This window comes from Schistocerca americana, chromosome 2 (assembly GCF_021461395.2).
Source record: "Schistocerca americana isolate TAMUIC-IGC-003095 chromosome 2, iqSchAmer2.1, whole genome shotgun sequence".
NCBI lineage: Eukaryota > Metazoa > Arthropoda > Insecta > Orthoptera > Acrididae > Schistocerca > Schistocerca americana.
In genome coordinates, this window is record NC_060120.1 from 824,804,961 (window position 1) to 824,827,858 (window position 22,898).

General features: G+C 42.9%; 1 protein-coding gene across 1 annotated transcript in view; it reads right to left on the reverse strand.

The window, feature by feature from the left end:
- The window catches only part of LOC124594461, a 143,923-nt gene that overhangs the window by 13,224 nt on the left and 107,801 nt on the right, over positions 1 to 22,898 (reverse strand). Inside the window, exons 2-3 of the mRNA XM_047132837.1 lie at positions 21,868 to 22,079; positions 7,387 to 7,618 (exon numbers count right to left, since the gene is read on the reverse strand). Coding sequence (XP_046988793.1) covers positions 7,387 to 7,618; positions 21,868 to 21,984 — 349 coding nt within the window. The 5' untranslated portion in view covers positions 21,985 to 22,079. The remainder of the gene's footprint in view (positions 1 to 7,386; positions 7,619 to 21,867; positions 22,080 to 22,898) is intronic.

A 22,898-nucleotide genomic window follows, 5' to 3' on the forward strand; every position in this document is an offset into this window, starting at 1 on the left:
TGATCAGTCAGACAAATGGACACCCATAATAAGAATGGACACCCATAATAAGACTCCCTTCAAACTATGCCAAGCGCTGATAACCCTGTTTCACACTAGTATATGGCGTCTCCGTGTCTTTCACAATGACAACTCAAACGTCTAACGCTCTTCAGGTCCCTTATATGTCCTACCAGCCCTGGTAGCAACACTAAACACAAACACCACTAATGTACTCTGGTGGCCGTTCTGCTCCGATGGTGCTTGCATGTACGACGTTGGGTCAACAGCGGAACTATCTTCCGGGTGCTTCACTTTTTTGTCAAGCAGTGTAAACATAGTTAAATTGTCTAGGCTCATTTATGTATGTTTATAACAAAAAATGGTTCAAATGGCTCTGAGCATTATGGGACTTAACATCTGAGGTCATCAGTCCCCTAGAACTTAAAACTACTAAAACCGAACTAACATAAGGACATCACACACATCCATGCCCGAGGCAGGATTCGAACCTGCGACCATAGCGGTTTCGCAGTACCGGACTGAAGTGCCTATAATATTAGATAAATTCTTTAGCATCTATTTTCTAGCATTATTAGACAACATTTCTACGTTTCTGTGGCAACGTCTTCCTCAAGCGAGAGGCGTGAGAAGGTATGCAGATGTTTCTACTTCTCTCACTCAGTTCCAGTCCCTATCCTGGCGACATTCTCTTAGTCTCTCATAGAATCGGAATACGTTGTACTGTTGCACTGGACTGTGTTAGGACGTCTGATGAGGATGGTTACTGTACATTTGCTACAGAGCCAGGAATCTCCATCCACAACCTCTCATCTCGCAGCGTAACGCTTCATTACCAGTTCGCCCTTCATTACCAGTTCGCCCCAAGCTACAACCTATCCAGCCATGGCCTTCTGCTTCGCGACCACAATCCCCGAACATCACTGTCGCCACCATCACGAGTCCCTTTATGTTTTATACCTACGTTTAAGAGATCTGCATAGTCACTATCGTCGTTGGCTGTGTCGCATCCTTAGGTTAGCAAGTATTTTAATTTCTTGCACCGTCGGACGTCTCTGTACACGAAGTATCATTTTGCTCGCGTTGCCATAATGTGTGCGTGCAGTTCCTTTTGCGAGTTAATACCTCCAAGATGCGTCAAAGATTCACACACCTCTCTAGATCATTGCTTCGTACGTCGACACTGGTCGGACAACACACATGCAGCGTTCAGTATCATGATGTGTGCTCCTGAAATGAAGAGTGACGTGCTCCAGAGTTCCAAACTCGCCATACAAAGAGCTGTCATCTTCGTCACACCTAAACCTGTATAAATGTGTGGGGTAGGGGCCATGCTTAGATGAGGTGAATGAGGAATCTGTGGGAATTGTTTCACTCTACTCCGTTTTGGCGGAGATGAATGGACCGTTTTGCCAATAATTGTATTTGTCCAGATACGATCTTATTCTTTGTTTCCTATTCCTGTTATTGTATCTCTCCATTATTGCTCACACGTTGTTCACGTTTCCCCATCGTAGCCAGTAAATGGCTCCATTCTTTCGAAGCTGCAAATCTATGGGGTATATCCCCAAAGTTACTGTTATGGATTCTATTGGCACTATGAGTCGTGAAATTATTCCCCTCTGCATTCTGCTAGTGATTTTCACTAGTCCTCCCTGCCTCAATTTAAGCGCCTAAACGCTGGCTCCGAATGAAACTTCAGCTCTCTAGACAGCTTCATAATACCTTCTCACTGAGTCTGTTGGTATTCTGTACTGAATTACGACGATATCAACAGTCTTGTGCGTAGTTTTTGGTGTTCGTTCTGCTACTGCTTTCACGTGGTCTCTAAAAGTCAATCTTTCGTCTAGATGAAGACAGAGATAACGACAAACCTACTATATTTGGAGTGACATGTCGTTTTGTTCGTCGGATTTTGTCCAAACAACCTACCCCTCAGGCGTATGTACCTTGTTTTATTTACTCCCAAATGTAGTATCTTTCGCGCGCACCAGGTCCGAAGCAGGACTAAACCGTCATTACATTCCTTTTCCATCTGTATTCTAATATGCCCTGAAACAATAAGCAGCTGGCCGTCTGCGTATGCCACAACTGCAGTAACTTCTTGACTTGCTTCCAAAAGATTGGCGCACAGTTGGGTCCCTGTGGTCATCCCTTAGCCATATCTCTTCATACTACTGGCTGGGTCGACCATTCCACCACTCGATTTTTGCACTATTCTAACATGCCCAAATAGGGAAATCTCGGTACTCTCAATTTCGTGAGCCCGGCGAAAAGGGAGGGCCACCGCAAATGATCGAAAGCACCCTGAACATCTATCGTCAGCATAATCGCGAGCCGTTCCAATGCTCTATTTATTCTATCATTGACAGATCTTCCCTTCCTAAAGCTATATTGATTCTATTAGGAACACTGAGTTCTCACTGGGTAAGCAGCCGCTCACGGAGAGTCTTTCTCTGACTTTTCCCAAAGTATTCATATAACATATCGGACGACAAAATTTCACCGAATTGGGTTTCGGTCTTCGCATTTTTTTTTTGAGTATTACTGTATCACCGGTCTTCCATCTGTCAGGCGCGCATTCCTGGATCAGACACTCACTTAAAAATGCTATCATGTATAGGACTAAGCTAATAGCATTCCTAATACTTTCCATATACATCATTTACAAGTTCAGCAGCACTATAAGAATAATAGTGTGTTTCCGGATCTTCAACCGAGCTGTTGTTTCCATTCTGTGCAGAATATTACGACAAACGATTCATCTTCCTCAGGAGCTGCGAGTTGTGCTATTCGGGTACTCGCTGTCACTGGGCATTTCTCAGAATACAATCATGAGATGAAATACGATAAGAGTAGTATCGTGGTGTAAGCGCTAACTTTAAAGGCGGTATGATTAAGGAGTCTATCTATAGTGAGGTGACAGTAGTCATAAGATAGCGATACGCACATATACAGATGGCGGTAGTATCGCATATACAAAGTGTAAAAGAGCAGTGCATTGGCGAGACTGTCATTTGTACTCAGGTGAGTCACGTGAGAAGATTTTAGACTTGATTATGGTCGCACGACGAGAATTAACAGACTTTGACAGCGACGTGGTAATTGGAGCTAGATGCACTGCGTATTCCATTTCGGAAATCGTTAGAGATTTCGATATTCCGCGGTCCACAATGTCAAGAGTGTGCCGAGAATGCCAAATTTCAGACATTACCTTATACCATGGCCAATGCAGTGGCCGACGGCCTTCATTTAACAACCGAGAGCAGCGATGTTTGTGTTAGAGTTATCAGTGCTAACAGACAAGTAACACTGCGTGAAATAACTGCAGAAATCAGTGTGGGACGTACGACGAACGTATCCGTTAGGACAGCGCGGCTCAATTTGGCGTTAGTGGGCTATGGCAACAGACGACCGACGCGAGATGCTTTGCTAACTGCATGACATCGCCTCCAGTGCCTCTCTGGGGGCTCGTAACCATATCAGTTTGACCCTAGACGCGAATGGAAAATCATGGCCTGGTCAGGTGATTCCAGATTTCAGTTGTTAAGAGGTGATGCCAGGGTTCGAGTATGGTGAAGACCCCACGACGCCATGTGCACTGTGCAAGCTGGTGATGGCTCCATAATGGTGTGGGCTGTGTTTCTATGGAACTGAGTGGCTCCTCTGGGCAAACTGAACCGATCATAGACTAAAAATGGTTATGTTCGGCGACTTGGAGACCATTTGCAGCCATTAATGGGAGTTCGTGTTGTGGATGATAATTCGCCATGTCACTGGGCCACAACTGTTGCAATTGGTTTGAAGGACAATGTGGACAGTTCGAGCGAATGATTTGGCCACCCGGATCGCCCGACATGAATCCCATTGAACATCTATGGGACATAATCGAGAGATGAGTTCGTGCACAAAATCCTGCACCGGTGACACTTTCGCAGGCAGCATGGCTCAACATTTCTCCCAGGAACCTCCAACGACTGGACTTGCCGAGACCATGCCACGTCGCGTTGTTGCACTAGGCCGAGCAAAAGGAGGTCCGACAAGATATTAGGAGGTATTCCAAGACTTTTGAAGCTTCAGTGTAAGAAAAGAATTAGGAAAATTTAACGAACTGGGACGGGGGTTTCAATTTAAACAATGCTTGGGGTCAAGCACTCAGTTTATTAACATATCGCCGGCCCTCACATCCACGAGAGCTGGGAAAATTTGAGACAATATGCGTTTTACATTGTTCCTCTGAAAAACGAAGAATATCAAAGGGCGCAGTGGGGTACACGCCGGAGCACAACTTGCGGCATCTGAAGAAGAATGTGTGGAAAGTCGAAATTCTGTGCATAAAGCAGAAATAACGAATCGACTGAACACGCAGAAGCACAACACTAATAAACGATGCCGAGAAAATTTGAGGGATAACAGCACTATACGACTGTTCACTGTCTATGCTGTTGTGTACAGGAAAATATCATCGCTGAACGATCGTAACGAATTGCCGAAAGACTTGGAAAAAATGGCAGCTCTCTTTCAAAGTGCATAAATGTAAGATAAAGTCTACAAGGAGGAGAAAGAACCCGATAGTATGCTGTTATAAGATTAGTCGTTAACGTGTAGAGCACTTGAAATCCTGTAAATTGGAAACCGTTTATTAGAAAGCGTCTGCAGTATCGTTATCTTTACGTGAGCTATAGTTCGCCGAATTTTCCTCTGTAAAGGGGCATTTAAAAACGCGTGGAAATTTAAAGCAAGTGAAAGGAGATGAGTAACTCCAAAAGAAATACTACGGCATGTTTTCAGAAATCATACTTTCATTCTACATCTTTGATATTCACAGGGGTCATAGAAGCATCATTCTCGCTCGTAATGAAATTTAATTCGACCGATTTCCGCGAGTCGCTCTGTCGTAGCACTTCATCAAGATGGCTGGAGGAATTGATGTCCATCTGGAGCAACGTGCCGTAATAGAGTTCTTGGGCTGTGAGGACGAGACAGTGACAAAGATTGCAAGCGACTGAAAAGGGTGTATGGGGGTGGCGTTGTTGATCGCAGTACAGTTAGTCGTTGAACAAGTTGATTATCTGGTTGAAGTGAGCACGCCAATACTAGGGACCTCCTACGCAGTGGCAAAACGAGCACTGCACAGACTCCCAGGAATGTACAGCGTACTGAGAATATTATTTTGGTTGACAAACTTATATCCGTGAACTACTGCCAATCCGAGTAATAGAAGAAAGAGTGTGTAGGATGCTGAGATGTGAAAAAGTTCACTCCAGTTGGGTCCCAAGTGCTGAAGGATGCCCACAGAGAAACACTAAGTCAGTGTGTAGTGAAATTTTGGTAAAGTACGAGAATTAAGAAGATGACTTCCTCGCAAGAATTATGACAAGAGGTGAAATACGTTGCATCACTTTGAACTGCAGATGAAAGGGCAATCGGCGTAATGGCTTAATGCAATCTTTACGAAAAAGAAGAAGAAGAAGAAATTCAAAAGCGCACTTTCTGCAGGAGAAGTGATGGCCGCTGTGTTTTTTGATTCAGGACGATTTTGTGGACATCATGCCAAACGGAACCACCATCAGTTCTGACACGTATGTGGCAACTCATAAAAAACTTCATACTCGAACATGTCACGTGCGGCAACGACGGCAAAAAAAAAAAAAAAAAAAAAAAAAAAAAAAAAATATATATATATATATATATATATATATATATATATATATATATATATATATATATAAATAAAAATAAAAATAAAAAAACGATGTTCTGCTGGTGCACCATAACACTTGGCCACATATCAGTGAGAAAACTACCCTCGGGATCATAAAGCCTTGGAGGACAACCAGAAACACCCAGCCTACGGTCCTACAGGTCTTAGTTCCACGGTGGCGCGAGGCAGTTGAAAGCGTCGGAGATTATGGGGAAAAACGACATTTTGCCTTTCAAGAATGTATGAACGTATTGTAATATCAAATATACGGGAAATAAACTGGAAGTTCAAAACGAGATTGTACATTTACTATACGAATGGAAAAACTGGTAGAAGCCGACCTCGGGGAAGATCAGTTTGGATTCCGTAGAAATGTTGGGACACGTGAGGCAATACTGACCCTACGACTTATCTTAGAAGAAAGATTAAGGAAAGGCAAACCTACGTTTCTAGCATTTGTAGACTTAGATAAACCTTTTGACAATGTTGACTGGAATGCTCTCTTTCAAATTCTGAATGTGGCAGGGGTAAAATACAGGGAGCGAAAGGCTATTTACAATTTGTTCAGAAACCAGATGGTAGTTATAAGAGTCGAGGGACATGAAAGGGAAGCAGTGGTTGGGAAGGGAGTGAGACAGGGTTGTAGCCTCTCCCCGATGCTATTCAATCTGTATATTGAGCAAGCAGTAAAGGAAACAAAAGAAAAATTCGGAGTAGGTATTAAAATCCATGGAGATGAAATGAAAACTTTGAGGTTCGCCGATGACATTGTAATTCTGTCAGAGACAGCAAAGGACTTGGAAGAGTAGATGAACGAAATTGACAGCGTCTTGAAAGGAGGATATAAGATGAACATCAACAAAAGCAAAACGAGGATAATGGAATGTAGCCGAATTAAGTGGGGTGATGCTGAGGGAATTAGATTAGGAAATGAGACAGTTAAAGTAGTAAAGGAGTTTTGCTATTTGGGGAGCAGAATAACTGATGATGGTCGAAGAAGAGAGGATATAAAATGTAGACTGGCAATGGCAAGGAAAGCACTACTGAAGAAGAGAAATTTGTTAACATCGAGTATAGGTTTAAGTGTCAGGAAGTCGTTTCTGAAAGTATTCGTATGGAGTGTAGCCATGTATGGAAGTGAAAAATGGACAATAAATAGTTTGGAGAAGAAGAGAATAGAAGCTTTCGAAATGTGGTGCTACAGAAGAATGCTGAAGATTAGATGGGTAGATCACATAACTAATGAGGAGGTATTGAATAGAATTGGGGAGAAGAGGAGTTTGTGGCACAACTTGACTAGAAGAAGGGATCGGTTGGTAGGACATGTTCTGAGGCATCAAGGGATCAGCAATTTAGTACTGGAGGGCAGCGTGGAGGGTAAAAATAGTAGAGGGAGACCAAGAGATGAATACACTAAGCAGATTCAGAAGGATGTAGGCTGCAGTAGGTACTGGGAGACGAAGAAGCTTACACAGGATAGAGTAGAATGTAGAGCTGCATCAGACCAGTCTCTGGACTGAAGACCACAACAACAACAACAACAACAACATTTATTATCGAGTGAAACTCGTAATATTATTGTAGGTCTGCAGTTGTGTGTTAGGTTCGGTTGTGTATTGGACAAAAAATGTGTGGGTAAAACCGAGACAAGTGAAGTGAGGGGTCGCGTGCCGCATGCTCACCCTCCTGTTTGCCGACGGACTGCCAGCGGCCGAGAGCCCTGCGCATGTCGGTGACGTTGAGGTTGTAGACGACAACATCCCTGCCCTCGGTCCACTTGAGCGTGAGCCAGCTGCCGGTGGAGTTCTGGCGGTGCAGGACCACGATGGGGCACTTGCGCTGCTCGATCATCGACATCTCCAGCACCTTAGGGTCGTGCTCCACGATCTCCACCACATACCACTGACCAGTCACCTGCGAGGCAGAAACCAGCAAACAGATTGTTAAGGCACGCAGCTCTTTGCCATTACTCAGTTCGAGTATAGTTATGTAAACAGACGGATGGCGTTCGATACAGTTACGCACGAGCTACTGAATATATCAGGAAGTCTTAGGAAACGGGTAGCGTGAGTTGTAACCAAGGATCCTGAAGAAGGACTGTTGCTCTTGCGTACGGGAATATCAGACTAGCTTTGTGTTCGAAATGAGGTGTTCCTAGAAAGCAAAACGAAGTGTGTCATTCTTTACAGAGAAAAAATCTTCAGAGGAAAAAGTATCTTTAGGCGCACGCCAATGGAATATCATAAGAGCATTGCTTTTCAGTGTACACACAGGTCTCCAAACCTATGGACAAAAGCAACCTTCGCTTAATGTGTCACTGCCAAATAACATAACTTGGACCATACATAGAAAGAACTGCTGAAGCAGAGCACAGAAAGTAACAAACAGAAATGACACTTGTAGACACATACCCGAACGGAGTGTTATAGGACCATTACATTTCACAGTACGTTAAAATGATCTAGTAGATAAAGTCGGAAGCTCGATGAGGTTGTTTGCGGATGATACTGTTCTACACAGATAAGTCGCAACGCCACAAAACTGCAGCGAAATGCAGGAAAACCTATAGACGGCAGACTCTTAGTGCACTAATTGGCAACTGACTCTCGACATCTTTTAAGTATAAAAATTCAGATTGCGTATATTTGTACCCGCAAAATTCAAAAAACAGTCCGTCGATTGCTTTGAAATTTTGACATAACGCCGCATGGGAATCAGCTCGCTTTTAATTTATCTACTTTTCAAATTTAACTAACATAAGTAACACACAAAGAAATTTGTAGTGTTCAAAGGGGTAAAAGCTCGTGACCGATTTGCTTTACAATTTAAACGAAACTCTATTAAACGATGAAGTGGATGTAGACTATACACTTTTAAACAATAATATACAGGTTGAAAGGTCTCTGTTGGATTCCTTTCATGTTTGATTTCTTAAATCTGTTGTCAGTTATGGAATAAATTCCTCTTCTAAATTTACTGTGGCGTTTCTGACTATCTGGGAGGAGACTGAGTAGTGGAACGTGTTACTTTTACACATAAACAAGAACGATCTGTCACACTACTACACTTTAAAACACATTTTATATGTAATTCATGTCACACAGTCTCATACGGAACCTACATCCGCTTATACGATCCATACTGGCCTGCGGAACTAATTAGGATATGCATCACCAAATTGCCGATGCACTTGCGGCACGTCATTCTTGCGGGACGATGCAAAGAGGACGTGGAAATGTTTAAAACACTTCTCCAAGAGTTGGAATATAATACAGCAGAATGCCCGCCTAATCAGGCACAAAGTTATTACGGGGCACAGCAGCGCGACCGCAGTCGTGGCCGTATTACTAATCAACGGCGTGACTGGTCGTCGCGACGCGAACGGAACAATAATCGGGACCGGCCGTATAGAAACTGGGGTAACAGTCGCGAACACAGGTGGAACAACGGAAATGATCGAGGACGTGGACAATATCGTGAACGCTACAGGTACGGCAACCAGAATCGATACTACGATGAATACGGTGGGAATAGGACTGTAGGGGGAGCACCTCATGATGTTGAAATTCGGCCGGCCAATCCTAGACATAATCCAACAAATGGAAATGAACAAAACCGGCAATGACAAATGATCAGCGCAGAAGGCGCCCAATCATAACAAATGAGCGACATGGCAAATGAGTAGAAAGGACAGTGAGAAGTAGAGAGGACGGTGAGGAGAAAGAATTGATTAGTATAAATTTGTGACGTATGCATTTTGAATAATATGTTGGTAAAAATAATGATAAAGATGTTTCTATGTGATTGATTGAAGTGATGTTTTAATTTTTTTTCTTTCCTTGTGCAATTAGGATTTAGTTTGATTCAAACGTGAAGATAAAAGGTTTCTTTGTGAACGAGTGAAATGCTGTTTTTTTGTGTGTGTAAACTGAAAAGAGCCGCTCCTGAGAGAAGCAAGATCTGTGTTGAATTAATGCAAAACTCACGGGAATATCCGATCTGTGGGTATTATGGGTCTGGCAAACCCAGGTCCCCGGCTGTTAGTAGCCTTGTTTCCGATTTTCTGCTTTCAGTGCTACTATCTATCTATTACTATTCTACAGGGTCCGGCATAAAAAACTCCCCGATTACAAAGTAACGTGCAGCGGACAGTAGAAGGAGCAGAGTGGTGGGGGCCGCGTCGTTAAGTAGCTGCCTACGTGCCGTTTTCAGTGTACGCCATGGCGTGGTCTGGTGAACATCGTGCCTTCGTAGTGGAAGATTTTATTCAAAATGGCGAATCGCCTATTAATACTCAACGTGCTTTTCGCGTTCGCTTTGCGCTCGGACGACGGGACCCTGTTCCCGATAAGAAAACAATTTATTCTTGGGTTACTAACTTTCGTGAGACAGGTTCCGCATTAAAAAGGAAACTACCTGGACGACCACGGACTGCAACAGGCCCCGGAAATGTTGATGCAGTTAGAGCTTCAGTTCAACAATCTCCTCGACGATCCGCTAAAAAGCATGCGGCAGCATTACGGATATCTGATCGAAGTGTGAGAAGAATCTTGCATCGAGATCTTAAAATGCATCCTTACAAACTTGTAACTACGCAGGAACTGAGTGAACGAGACTGTGGTGTCCGTGTAAGTTTGTGCCAAGACCTTCTTCGGAACATTCGTCCCAACGATATTGTGATTTTTTCTGATGAAGCACACTTTCACCTTGCCGGAACAGTGAACAGCCAAAATTGCAGGTACTGGTGTGAACACAATCCCCAAGAACTTCATCAACGACCACTTCATAGCCCTAAAGTAACAGTATGGTGTGCTGTTTACAATTCCGGAGTGATCGGTCCTTACTTTTTCGAAGAAAATGACAGGAATTTAACCGTCAACAGTGAACGCTATTGTGCCATGCTCCGCGACTTTCTCCAACCGCAACTAAAGGAGCTTTTTGGTGAAATAGAGAACGTGTGGTTCCAGCAAGATGGTGCTACAGCCCACACAGCGCGGCAGTCACTGGCATTGGTGAAGGAAATGTTTTCTGGACATGTGATCTCGTTGCGTGGAGACATTGGCTGGCCCCCACGATCGCCGGACTTAACGCCCTGTGATTTCTTTCTTTGGGGCTATTTAAAAGCAAAAGTTTGTGAACAACGTCCACAATCTTTATGAGCCCTGAAAGAAGCAATTACACAAGAGGTTGAAGCTATTCCACCTGAAATGACTCAAAGAGTAATGAATAACTTCAGGGAAAGACTCAATCAGTGTGTCGACAGTGCAGGAAGCCATTTAAGGGATGTTTTATTTAAAAAGTAAGACCATAAGAGTATTTTCTAAAATGGCATAATATGTACTTTTATTTAGTATAAATAAAATTGTTCTACCTTATTTGGTTTTGTTTTTATTAGCTTTCCTTAAAGGGGAGGTTTTTCTGCCAGACCTTGTATATCTGTCAGTATAAATGAGGATCTCTTACTATAGTATGCGTGCTGTATGAATATTTTAAGACAGGAGAACTCTGAGAAAGGAATGAGTAAATCTGGAATCTTGAAAACAGGACGCGATAATACGATTGTTTAACCATTGGCTTTCCAATATGCGATGATATGTTAATATTGATGATATATGTCTTTTTTGTTCTTTATAGCTGAGTACGGAAAGTGCTGTCTGTGGATTTCGTAAGTAGATTGATTCCCTTCAAGGTGAAAGAAGAATTGTGGTTTGTGTAATTTACGTCACCCTGAAATATTATTGTGGCAGTCAAATACGAGCAGTTTTCCAGCAAATGGAGAATGGAACGGAAATGTGGATCCTTTTTGTAGTCTTCACTGATGTTGAGCCAGAGCCTAAAAAATTATTCTGTGTTAATACTTGTCCTAGAAAAGCGACGTTTATGTATTTTTGCTGATGCTGTGAGCATTACAGCTTACCGTTTTCGCTGGTGCGGGATGCACTGCAGCCTATATGATTTGTACTGAGGAAATTTCCCTCTTGAAGGTAGAGGATGATTAAATAATTTTGATTATGGGAACGAAGGAAAGCTTGGTTTAAGGTAATAAGGACGAAGCAAAACATTTGTCATTTAAACTGCAGGAGGATTCGGATCTTTTGTGTCTGTTGTAAGTTCAATATGTTAAGATGATACTGTTTTACAGAATAGAGGTGACCACAATTTTGCCATTCATGAGAAATGAATCCAGAATAACCACCACAGGCGAAATGACTGATTTGGAAGCGAGAGGTAACTTAAAGAAGGAACGAAATCGCAGCAAAATGGGTAAGAAAATGTAGTATAACCTGTATAGTGCAGACATTTTTACCGTTCTCAGAGCCATCTGTGTGATTAATTCTTGTGATAACGTAATTTTAGATGAAATTTTCTTACTGTTTTATGTGTGAATATATGAGTATGATAAATGTATAATTGCGAGTCTCTTTTCAGGTGTGCGAACTGGTATAAATGTTTTGGTGTGTTAATAACCATTGTTCTTTTTACTGTGTATGTTTAAGGAAAGTTTCTCCATATTTATCATGTGACAAGACGTATGCCGCGAGCGTCAAGAAGAGGACGAATTAGAACAATGTTGTAGTGGTATATACACGATGTTGAAATAGCATTGAAGTAGCTTATTGGCTTAACTAGTAGTGGATAGAAGTAGAATATTGAGTAATGCATGTTTATGGGTAGTTAGTTTGTAGAATAGACAACAGGTGTGCATGTATGTGTGTGTAAATAACATGTGAACCCTATGCTGTCCTGACCTATACTTGCACAAGGCATAATCCTATTCATTTTAGTGAATTAATAAGTAGCATTGCTTTATTAAAACGTAAGTGAACCACATTAGTGATGTGGATTTAAATATTATATTGTCAGTTCATTTAATTCTTATTTTTTTTACATTGTAAAGTCATTTCATTTTTATTCTTCTACATTGTCAAGTCATTTAAATTTTATTTTATATTGTCGATTCATCTAATTAAAAAAAAAAATTAAGTCTCACGTTTGTTCTTAAAAATTGTGAAAGACAATACTAAGTGGTATTATGTATGACATTGTGTAATCACATAACTACGATAAAAAAAATTTTCTGTGAATGCAGTTGAGAACGTGAAAGCGAACCGGCTAAACTCTTACGAGACAGCCGGAGCAGCCGGACTAGTTGTAAACTGGCGGGTTTCCCAGCGGGGGACGCTGTCAACCGGGCCACTTCGGGAGCGCGGTCGACCACAAAAGAAGGGCATGCGGCAAACACTTTCCCTTGCACCTGGAGCTAATGGGCGGCCGCCCCGGGCGACCCTTCCTCGAGGCGATGACCTGAGATGGGCGAGCGGTCCACCGCGCGGAAATCCATCTGCTGGCAACGCACCACACGCACGCGACCGTGACGAGACGGCCGCGGAGAAACAACACAAGGGGCGTGGAGCCTTTTGACAGGTACTGTCCAGAGAAACTTGCAGACGTCAACGACGCCTATCGACATTTCCTGACGGATGCCCACTGTCAAGCGACAGTAAATCATGGTTCGATGTTCTCTGGTCGCTAAGGGTGGCACAAAAGAAGAGCCATTAAGTGTCATCCTTGCCCAGGAATATCAAACCGGCGAGTCAATTGAGGATAACTCAAGAATGTAACAACACAAAGGGCGTGGAGCCTTTTGACACATACTGTCCAGAGAAACTTGCAGACGTCAACGACGCCTATCGACATTTCCTGACGGATGCCTACTGTCAAGCGACAGTAAATCATGGTTCGATGTTCTCTGGTCGCTAAGGGTGGCACAAAAGAAGAGCCATTAAGTGTCATCCTTGCCCAGGAATATCAAACCGGCGAGTCAATTGAGGATAACTCAAGAATGTAACAACACAAAGGGCGTGGAGCCTTTTGACACATACTGTCCAGAGAAACTGGCAGACTTCAACGACGCCTATCAACATCTACTGACGGATGCCCACTGTCAAGCGACAGTAAATCGTGGTTCGATGTTCTCTGGTCGCTAAGGGTGGCACAAAAGAAGAGCCATTAAGTGTCATCCTTGCCCAGGAATATCAACCTGGCGTGTCAATCGAGGATACCGCACGAATTTGACAACACAAACATGGAACCAAATCGAGATGTACGTGACACAGACCACCAAGAGAAACTTCATGAGAGGGCAGAGACGGCGGGATTGCACGCAACAGATGGACAAAAAATCCCTACTGACAGCTGCGGCGACGAACCCCCTCCCCCACCTCTTATACTGTGCCTCGGAACAGTGGAACTAGTGAGTGTATCAGTGAACAGTGATTATACGGTTCTTAGTTCAATGCATATACGTGTGTTTCTGTCACAGAAACTTTGACTCGTGTGTTTTGCAGGGATTCGATTTATTGGTGTTTATTAGACTGACTCTTGTATTTTGCAGGTGTTCTATTTTTGTTTTTTTTAGACTTTGACTCTTGTATTTTGCAGGTGTTCTATTTATTATTTTTTTTAGACTTTGACTCTCGTATTTTGCAGGTGTTCTATTCATTGTTCTTTTTAGACTTTGACTCTTGTATTTTGCAAGGTGTTTTATTTATTGGTGTTTTTTTTTAGATGTTGACTAGTGTATTGTTTTATTGATCAATGTTTGTTCTTGTGTGATGTATTAGATTTGTGTTATTTTGTTTCGTAAATTCATTCATGTGGCATTGCATAGTTTATCAGTGAGATTGCTATTCATTCTCATTGGACTGTGATCGATTAGCCTTTGCATGGGGCATATTTATAGTGAGGAACCCCTTAAGGGTAACAATCACATAATTAATTGTATTTTCAGTATAATGACACAGTGCTCATTGTTTGCTAACTAACTGAAATATAGTAGAGTGATTAAATTAATGCCACATAGTTATGTTAATTCTACAAATTATTAGTTTTATAAGATATAGAATTTTTTTTGCGATAACCACTTTGCAAAACATGTTTTTTTTCTTATCAATTTTTGCTTTTGCGGATTGTGCATTGTAATGTTCTGCTTTATAATACTGATGTTATTTCATGTTCTTTTTTAATTGCTGTGGCACCTTTGCTATTTTCATAAATTTTGCTTGTTAATAAACAGTCATAAATTTGCCTGTGATCAGTTGGCTCTTGCAATGAGCAAATACTGGTGAACTCCATAAGGGTAACAACCAGAAATTGTTTTCATATTAATGACACAGGAACCATTGTTTTTACTTGCTGACCGAATTAGGTCTACACTATCTTTTAAATAGGTGTCACAGATTGTGTTTTTTTTCTGTTTGAAATTAGTAGCTTTTAAAGATTTGTTGAAATTATTGTGTTTTAGCAAGTAGCTGGTGACCTTTTGCCTTTTCTTTACACTTTTGGTTTAAGTAGGGTGTGAGAAGCCTGCTTGGGAATGTCCTAGCATGGCCAGAAAATTCCCTGCACAGTCTTTTCCCGGAGCGTTGGGGTTATGAAAGGTCTCTGTTGGATTCCTTTCATGTTTGATTTCTTAAATCTGTTGTCAGCTATGGAATAAATTCCTCTTCTAAATTTACTGTGGCGTTTCTGACTATCTGGGAGGAGACTGAGTAGTGGAACGTGTTACTTTTACACATAAACAAGAACGATCTGTCACACTACTACACTTTAAAACACAGTTTATATGTAATTCATGTCACACAGTTTCATACGGAACCTACATCCGCTTTCTTTTATATACTGTATATGATAAGATACTGTCATTCCCCTTCCCTTCTGTGTGAGAGTATGAATGAGCAAATGTATTTGTAGTTGCATGCTTGAGGGTAGCAGACAAGCCTGTCTGCTAGAGAACAGTAGGACCAACGTCGGAACAGGTAGCTACGCTTCCTAAAAGCAAAGAGGTTTCTATCCTTAGTATGGTTCTGTCCGTCCGTTGTCATGTTGGTATAGGAAGCTGCCCCTCTGGCCACTTCCGTTTGTCTTTGTGAGCCACCCTCAGGAAGCACGCTCGGTAGTGAGGCAGTTGCAGTCTGGCGGTGGCGAGCGTCTGAAGTGGTAAGATCTCCGGCTAAGCGCGTGTCTGCTAAGTCCGTAGGACAATGGATTTCTTAAGTTCAGCCTAACTGAAAACTTAATACCTTGATTTCAGATTTAGCTCTAAAATATCTAATGCTATCTTAAATTGCAGCGGAGTGTAATTCTCGTGTGAAGTTCAGATTATTTTGCGGTAGTTGCTTTGTCATTACTTTGTGAGTAAAGTGGAACCACGTGTTGATCAGTAACTCTAACTAAGTTCATCAATCTTAAATGTGAATGCTTGTGTGATTATAACGTCTCGTCTTGACAATATTTTACAATATAGCAACTTTTCTTTATGCTTTTCTTTATGTTCAACCCACGTGGAGTGTACTTTGCGAGACCAGTACCACGTGCTTATATAACTGTTTGACCCATCAGGTTAATAGTAAGACGTTAGTAACCAGTTCAAGGTTTTTTTTTTTTCAATTGCTTTTCGATCGAATTTATTTTAATTATCAAAATTACTGTGGAGTTATACGCTTTCTGTAAACCAAGTTGACCACGTGGAGCATGTGGTGTAATCATCAAAGTAGCCTTCAGCTATTCTTTTTGGGAAGGTTTCACAAAGAGTTAATATGAATTTAGTATACCAGTGTGTGGTAATTACATGACGGACAGGATTGTGTTACGAACGTAATTTCTTTGGGTGAAAACTGAATCTGTTGGTTGTGGTTAATTTCTTCTAGCTTATGTTTCAACGTTCTTTGGGTGTTGTTTTGTGAATGCAGGGTTGTATGCAGTCTCCCAATCTTGGCTCCATATTTGATGTGTTCCGTAAGATTAAAATCTCACATTTTTACAATCCTTAAACAAGGCACCAGCTCAGTTATAACTCGCGTATAATATGCTGAAATTTCAATGAACAATCTTAAAATAAATTTCCAAATATAAACTGATTTCTTTCTTTTTATTTATATTCTCCTTTTTATATATAGATGTATTACCGGTTGTTGTATGACTGTAAAAGATTATAATCAATGTTAGTCTGATTGGTAATGTGGTAAACCTAGACTAGTTACCTGGTGAAACAGTTGCGCAGTAATGCACTGTTAACTTCTCCCCAGACAGCTCACAGCTTTTAACCCGCTTTTATCCTACTATTAGCACCCGATTTCAGCATAGCAAATTCTTGTAGCAATATTACAAGGTTTTCTAATAATATATATATAGGGTGTTACAAAAATGTACGGCCAAACTTTCAGGAAACATTCCTCACACACAAATAAAGAAAAGATGTTATGTGGACATGTGTCCGGAAACGCTTAATTTCCATGTTAGAGCTCATTTTAGTTTCGTTCTTCCACCTACGCTCAATGGAGCACGTAATCATGATTTCATACGGGATACTCTACCTGTGCTGCTAGAACATGTGCCTTTACAAGTACGACACAACATGTGGTTCATGCACGATGGAGCTTCTGTACATTTCAGTCGAAGTGTTTGTACGCTTGTCAACAACAGATTCGGTGACCGATGGATTGGAAGAGGCGGACCAATTCCATGGCCTCCTCGCTCTCCTGACCTCAACCCTCTTGACTTTCATTTATGGGGGCATTTGAAAGCTCTTGTCTACGCAACCCCGGTACTAAATGGAACCACGTTTGTAGCATTGTAAAATGTTAATTACATCCGGAGATATTGCAACCTAAAGTTGACGCTTGAAACCTCCGACGTTCAGTTGCGTGTTGTAACAAACACGGGCCACGGTCGGCGAGCACCATCTGCAGGGACATGTTTACGACGACGACCGTGTTTACGAGTGTGGCTGTAGTGCACTGTTGTGGTTTGGTCTAGCTGTCGCAGTGTCCGCATGTAGCGCTTGCTGCTATTGTAATTCTGCATTCGTCTCCGCACGCAGACCAACTGTAGTACACCGTGTTACCAGACGCCTGTGATACTGTAGTGTTGTAGGAACTGTGACCACGGTGTATTCGAACTCTATGGCGAGTGTCGACGAAATGCAGCTGAAGCCGGCAGGGTGTATGCAGAACGGTACCCGGACAGAGAGCATCCAACGTGCCGCACATTGCAAAACATCTATCGCCAACTGTATGCAACAGGTATGGTCGTAGCACGCAAACGGGTCCTCCCGTCACAGGAGAAGCGGGTGCAGTTGGTGTGTTAGATGCTGTTGCCATGAACCCACACATGAGTACACGGGACACTGCGAGAGCCGGTGGACTGAGTCAAAGTAGTGTCATGCGCATACTGCATCGTCACCGCTTTCACCCGTTTCATGTGTCGCTACATCAGCAATTACGTGGTGATGACTTTAATCATAGAGTGCAATTCTGTCAATGGGCATTAACAGAGAATGCGTTGCAGTTCTATCTGTTTACCGATGAAGCGGGTTTCACAAACCACGGGGCAGTGAATCTACGGAACATGCATTACTGGTCCGTGGACAATCCTCGCTGGCTCAGACAGGTAGAGCGACAGCGACCGTGGACTGTAAATGTATGGTGCGGAATCATTGGCGACCACCTCGTTGACCCTCACTTAATTGCAGGGGCCCAAACAGCTGCAACATACATCGCGTTTCTACAGAATGATCTGCCAACGTTGCTCGAAAATGTCCCACTGGAAACGCGTCGACGTATGTGGTATCAGCATGATGGTGCACCTGCACATGCCGCAATTAACACTAGGCTGACCCTTGACAGGATGTTCGACGGACGTTTCATAGGACGTGGAGGACGCATAAATTGGCTAGCCCGTTCTCCTGATCTTACACCTCTGGACTTCTTTCTGTGGGTACGTTAAAGGAGAATGTGTGCCGTGATGTGCCTACAAACCCAGAGGATATGAAACAACGTATTGTGGCAGCCTGCGGCGACATTACACCAGATGTACTGCGGCGTGTACGACATTCATTATGCCAGAGATTGCAATTGTGTGCAGCAAATGATGGCCACCACATTGAACATCTATGTGCTGTTCCAGTCTCTTCTGTACCTAAGGTCCATCACCGTTCCCTTTGGATCCCTACGTAATTAGGTGCTCTCCGATACACACGATCGAACAGCGGAGGAGTGGTACTCAAGCGTCAACTTTAGGTTACAATATCTCCGGATGTAATTAACACTTTACAATGCAACAAACGGCACTGATTACGTATTTGTTTATATGTTCAGATGCGCTAACAAAACTAACGGGGTTCCATTTAAAAAAAACGTAGGTTTGTGTTAAAAAGCGTACCTCCGTGCATTTTTGTGTGGTTTGTATTAACCAATTACACTAGCCCCTCTCCTCACGTTCGGTCTGTGGAATCGATTCGTCAGTATTTGATGTGGTGTACGAAATATATCCAGCGGTAATGTTAGGTGACTCACACTGTATATATATATATATATATATATATATATATATATATATATATATATATATATATATATACGCTAACGGAGTATCACAAGAGCATTGATTTTCAATGTACACACAGGTCTCCAAACTTAGGGACGAAAGCAACCTTCGCTTAATGTGTCACTGCCGAATAACGTAACTTGGACCATACATAGAAAGAACTGCTGAAGCAGAGCACAGAAAGTAACAAACAGAAATGACACTTGTAGACACATACCCGAACGGAGCGTTATAGGACCATTACATTTCACAGTACGTTAAAATGATCTAGTAGATGAAGTCGGAAGCTCGGTGTTTCAAAGAGAATATACGTATTTTTATTAAACTTTAAGATATACGAATATGAAACTTTACACACATATTTACAAACCTCTCAAGCTCAGATTACAGATGTTCAATATGTCCTCTATCAGCGACACGAACGCTATCACAATGACACGCAAATTCCTCCCATACTCGGGCAAGCACGTCCTTCGTCACTGATGTTATGGTAGTAGTACGGATCCGGTTCTTCAACTATTACAGGTTCTTTGGGACTAGTAGTACGTAAACCTTGTCTTTAACGAAACCCCACAGCAAGAAGTCAGAAGCTGTCAAATCCGGTGACCGTGGAGCCCAGCTGAGGCATGCTAAGTCGCCAGCCCCCTGAGGACCAATCCAACGATTCGGTAGGGTTTCATTCAGATATTCACGCACTAGGTGACTCCAGTGAGGGGTGCCCCGTCTTGTTGAAAAATGAAGTTGTCTTCGTGCAGCCTCGGAAACAACCAGTTTTGTAATCTAGCGAGATACTGCTGACTATTAACCGTGTTTCCATCAAACAATAATGGGCCGTAAAACAGATGATCGGGATATCCCACAAAAGACACCAACTTAGGGCGAATCTCGTACATGTTCAATGGCTGCATGTGGGGTCTGTAGGCCACAAATTTGAACATTGTGTTTGTTTACCTGACCAGTAACATGGAAAGTCGCTTCATCACTGAACACGATGCGTTGTGCGAAAGTGTCATCATTGTCAATAGCATCAAGAATCTCGTCACAAAACGCCACACGTTTGCGTTTGTCATCAGGACGCACAGCTTGTAACAGCTGTAACTTGCACGGCTTCATGACCAACCGACGTCTCAAAACACGCCAAATTGTTGTTGTAGGCAGTTGCTGCCAGTGCCACCATGCGACGACCGCAGTTCAAAAGCACCGCATGGTCATACCCCGAGGTGATTTAAACCTGCAAACCACCCACCAGAACGTTGTTTCACCATGTACCAACATTATCCTTAATTTATGAGCACTAGTGTTCAAATAGTTCAAATGGCTCTGAGCACTATGGGACTTAATATCTGAGGTCATCAGTCCCCTAGAACCTAACTAACCTAAGGACATCACACACATTCATGCCCGAGGCAGGATTCGAACCTGTGACCGTAGGGGTCGCGCGAGTCCAGACTGTAGTGCCTAGAACGGCTCGGCCACCCCGGCCGGCTAGTTTTGTGTAGTGCCACGTTGTGTGGAACCACATTCTGCAATTATCCTTAATTTATGAGCATGAGTGTAGTTCGACGCAACTCCAAAAAGTTCTCGAGGAAACCGACTTTGAAATTTTCCGACCGTCTTTAATATGCTGCAGTGAGGTCGATTTTTCCCCATAGGCTGTGGTCCTGTGTGGTAGAATGCTCGTCTGCCACTTAGGGGTTTTAGGTTTGACTCTCGGCTGATGCAAATTTTTAAAAAGAGGTGCTTGCCCTACTAGCATTTCTGTGAATTTTAAAAGTCGTAAAGGCGGAAAAAAACGCTCGATACTGGTAATTGCTGGTTCGAATGTCGTTTCGGTCGTTTTTTCGTTTTTTTTTTTAAGTTCCGTATCTCAATCGGTAAAAATGGAACCGTTATAGGATCACTGTTAAGACTCCTTTTCCTCAAGAACTGTTAGATGTATCTAATTGAAACTTATATCACACACTAAGATCGACGGCGTCTTGGCGGTATAAAAATTTTAAGCTCTAAGACACTGCAATAAGACCTTACCTCTTGTGTGACAGTCTTGTGGCGTCATTTTTCAACAGGACGTTACTCATCCACGCATTTCAGTTGTCTTTATCAACTGCATGCACGATGTTGACCTCCCTCGTGTTCAGCGAGGTTCCCAGATTTGACAACAATAAAATGTGTGGTGCCAGATAGGATGTCAACTCCGTACCAGTGCCAGTACGAGGTTATAAAGGACCAGTTACAACAACTTGCCTCAGGAGAGGAGACAACGAATTTATGACACCCTACCCATCTGAGGCACTGTATACTTCCAGGCTAGAGAGAGTGGAACGTCATCTGACAAGTGGGTTCATTCTGCCAAATTCTTTGTAAATTTGACTCGAAATTGTAATCACCGAAATAACATCACATAGCCTCTCAAGTTTCGTTTCGTTTCGTCCTCCCCTTCTTGGTGTTTTACAATGTGTGGCAGAATATGGTGCCAGGTAGGTTTGAGAACTACGTCTTGTCCCCCGACTGCTTAATACCGACCTATCTCCGCGAGTTGGGGGGCAGCATTTCAGTGACTATGAATCTGGATGGCTCCCCAACGTATTCAGTGTCTCTTGGAGTCCATGCTACTGACCTCCTCCACTACTGTCTGAGCAGAACGTGCAACTAAGCAGATGCTCGTAATTCAGGTGGTACTGAGTAGATTGCAAACAACTTTAAGCTGGAAAGGTGTGGCAGAGATGAGCTAGTGAGAGAGACAGAAAGAGCAAGCACCAGGTGCGCCTTGTGTTCACCTTGTTGAGGTCGAGCTGACTCTGGGCGTGCGTGTCCTGGCACCTGCGCGCCGCGTAGACGCCGCAACCGGCGGTGAGCAGCACCAGCAGCAGGGGCAGCAGCGGGGGCCTCGCCATGGCCTTCGGGGAAGGCGGCGCCTCTGACTGTGGGCTCTGGGGGTCTCTCTGGATACCAACTGGGTGTACCAGCTGCTGGAGTCCTCTGTACACAACTGCAACAGCACGTGCACACATGGTTTTCAGACGTTTTTACATCTGTCAGACACTATGAGGGCAGTCAACGGAATCTGTTCAAAGAATTATTGGGCTATGCCTCTGTCTATAGGTAGAATTCTTCAATGTATTACAACTACAAACATAATTAATAATGAAACTTCCTGGTAGATTAAAACTGTCTGCCGGACCGAGACTCGAACTCGGGACTTTCGCCTTTTTCGTGCAAATGTTCTACCGTCTGGGCTACTCAAGCACGGCTCACGACCCGTCCTCGCAGCTTTAACTCCGCCAGTACCTCGTCTCCTACCTTCCAAACTTCACAGAAGCTCTCCTGAAGACCTTGCAGAACTAGCACTCCTGGAAGAAAGGATATTGCGGAGACATGGCTTAGCCACAGCGTGGGGGATACCTCCTGGTAAGCCTTTCAGGATGTGATGTCGTGGCCCAAGAAACTTTTCTGTTCCTGACTGCGATGGACATCCTCAGAGGCGTTTCTCCACCGACTCTTGCTGACAAACCGGTAGGACGTCCGACAGTGACATAAATACTGTAGGAAATGGGGTGTGGTCAAAGTAACACATGATGAGCATAGATAATCCTTGTCAGAGATAAAACTTAACTATCGATTGTCGTCTTGTTAAAGATAAAACTCTGCAGAGTTACTGTCCATATGTTGCTAAGTTTCATTGCCTCCTCTTTCCTATTAAAATTATGGTTCAAATGGCTCTGAGGACTATGGGACTTAACATCTGAGGTCATCAGTCCCCTAGAACACAGAACTACTTAAGCCTAACCCACCTAAGGACATCACACAC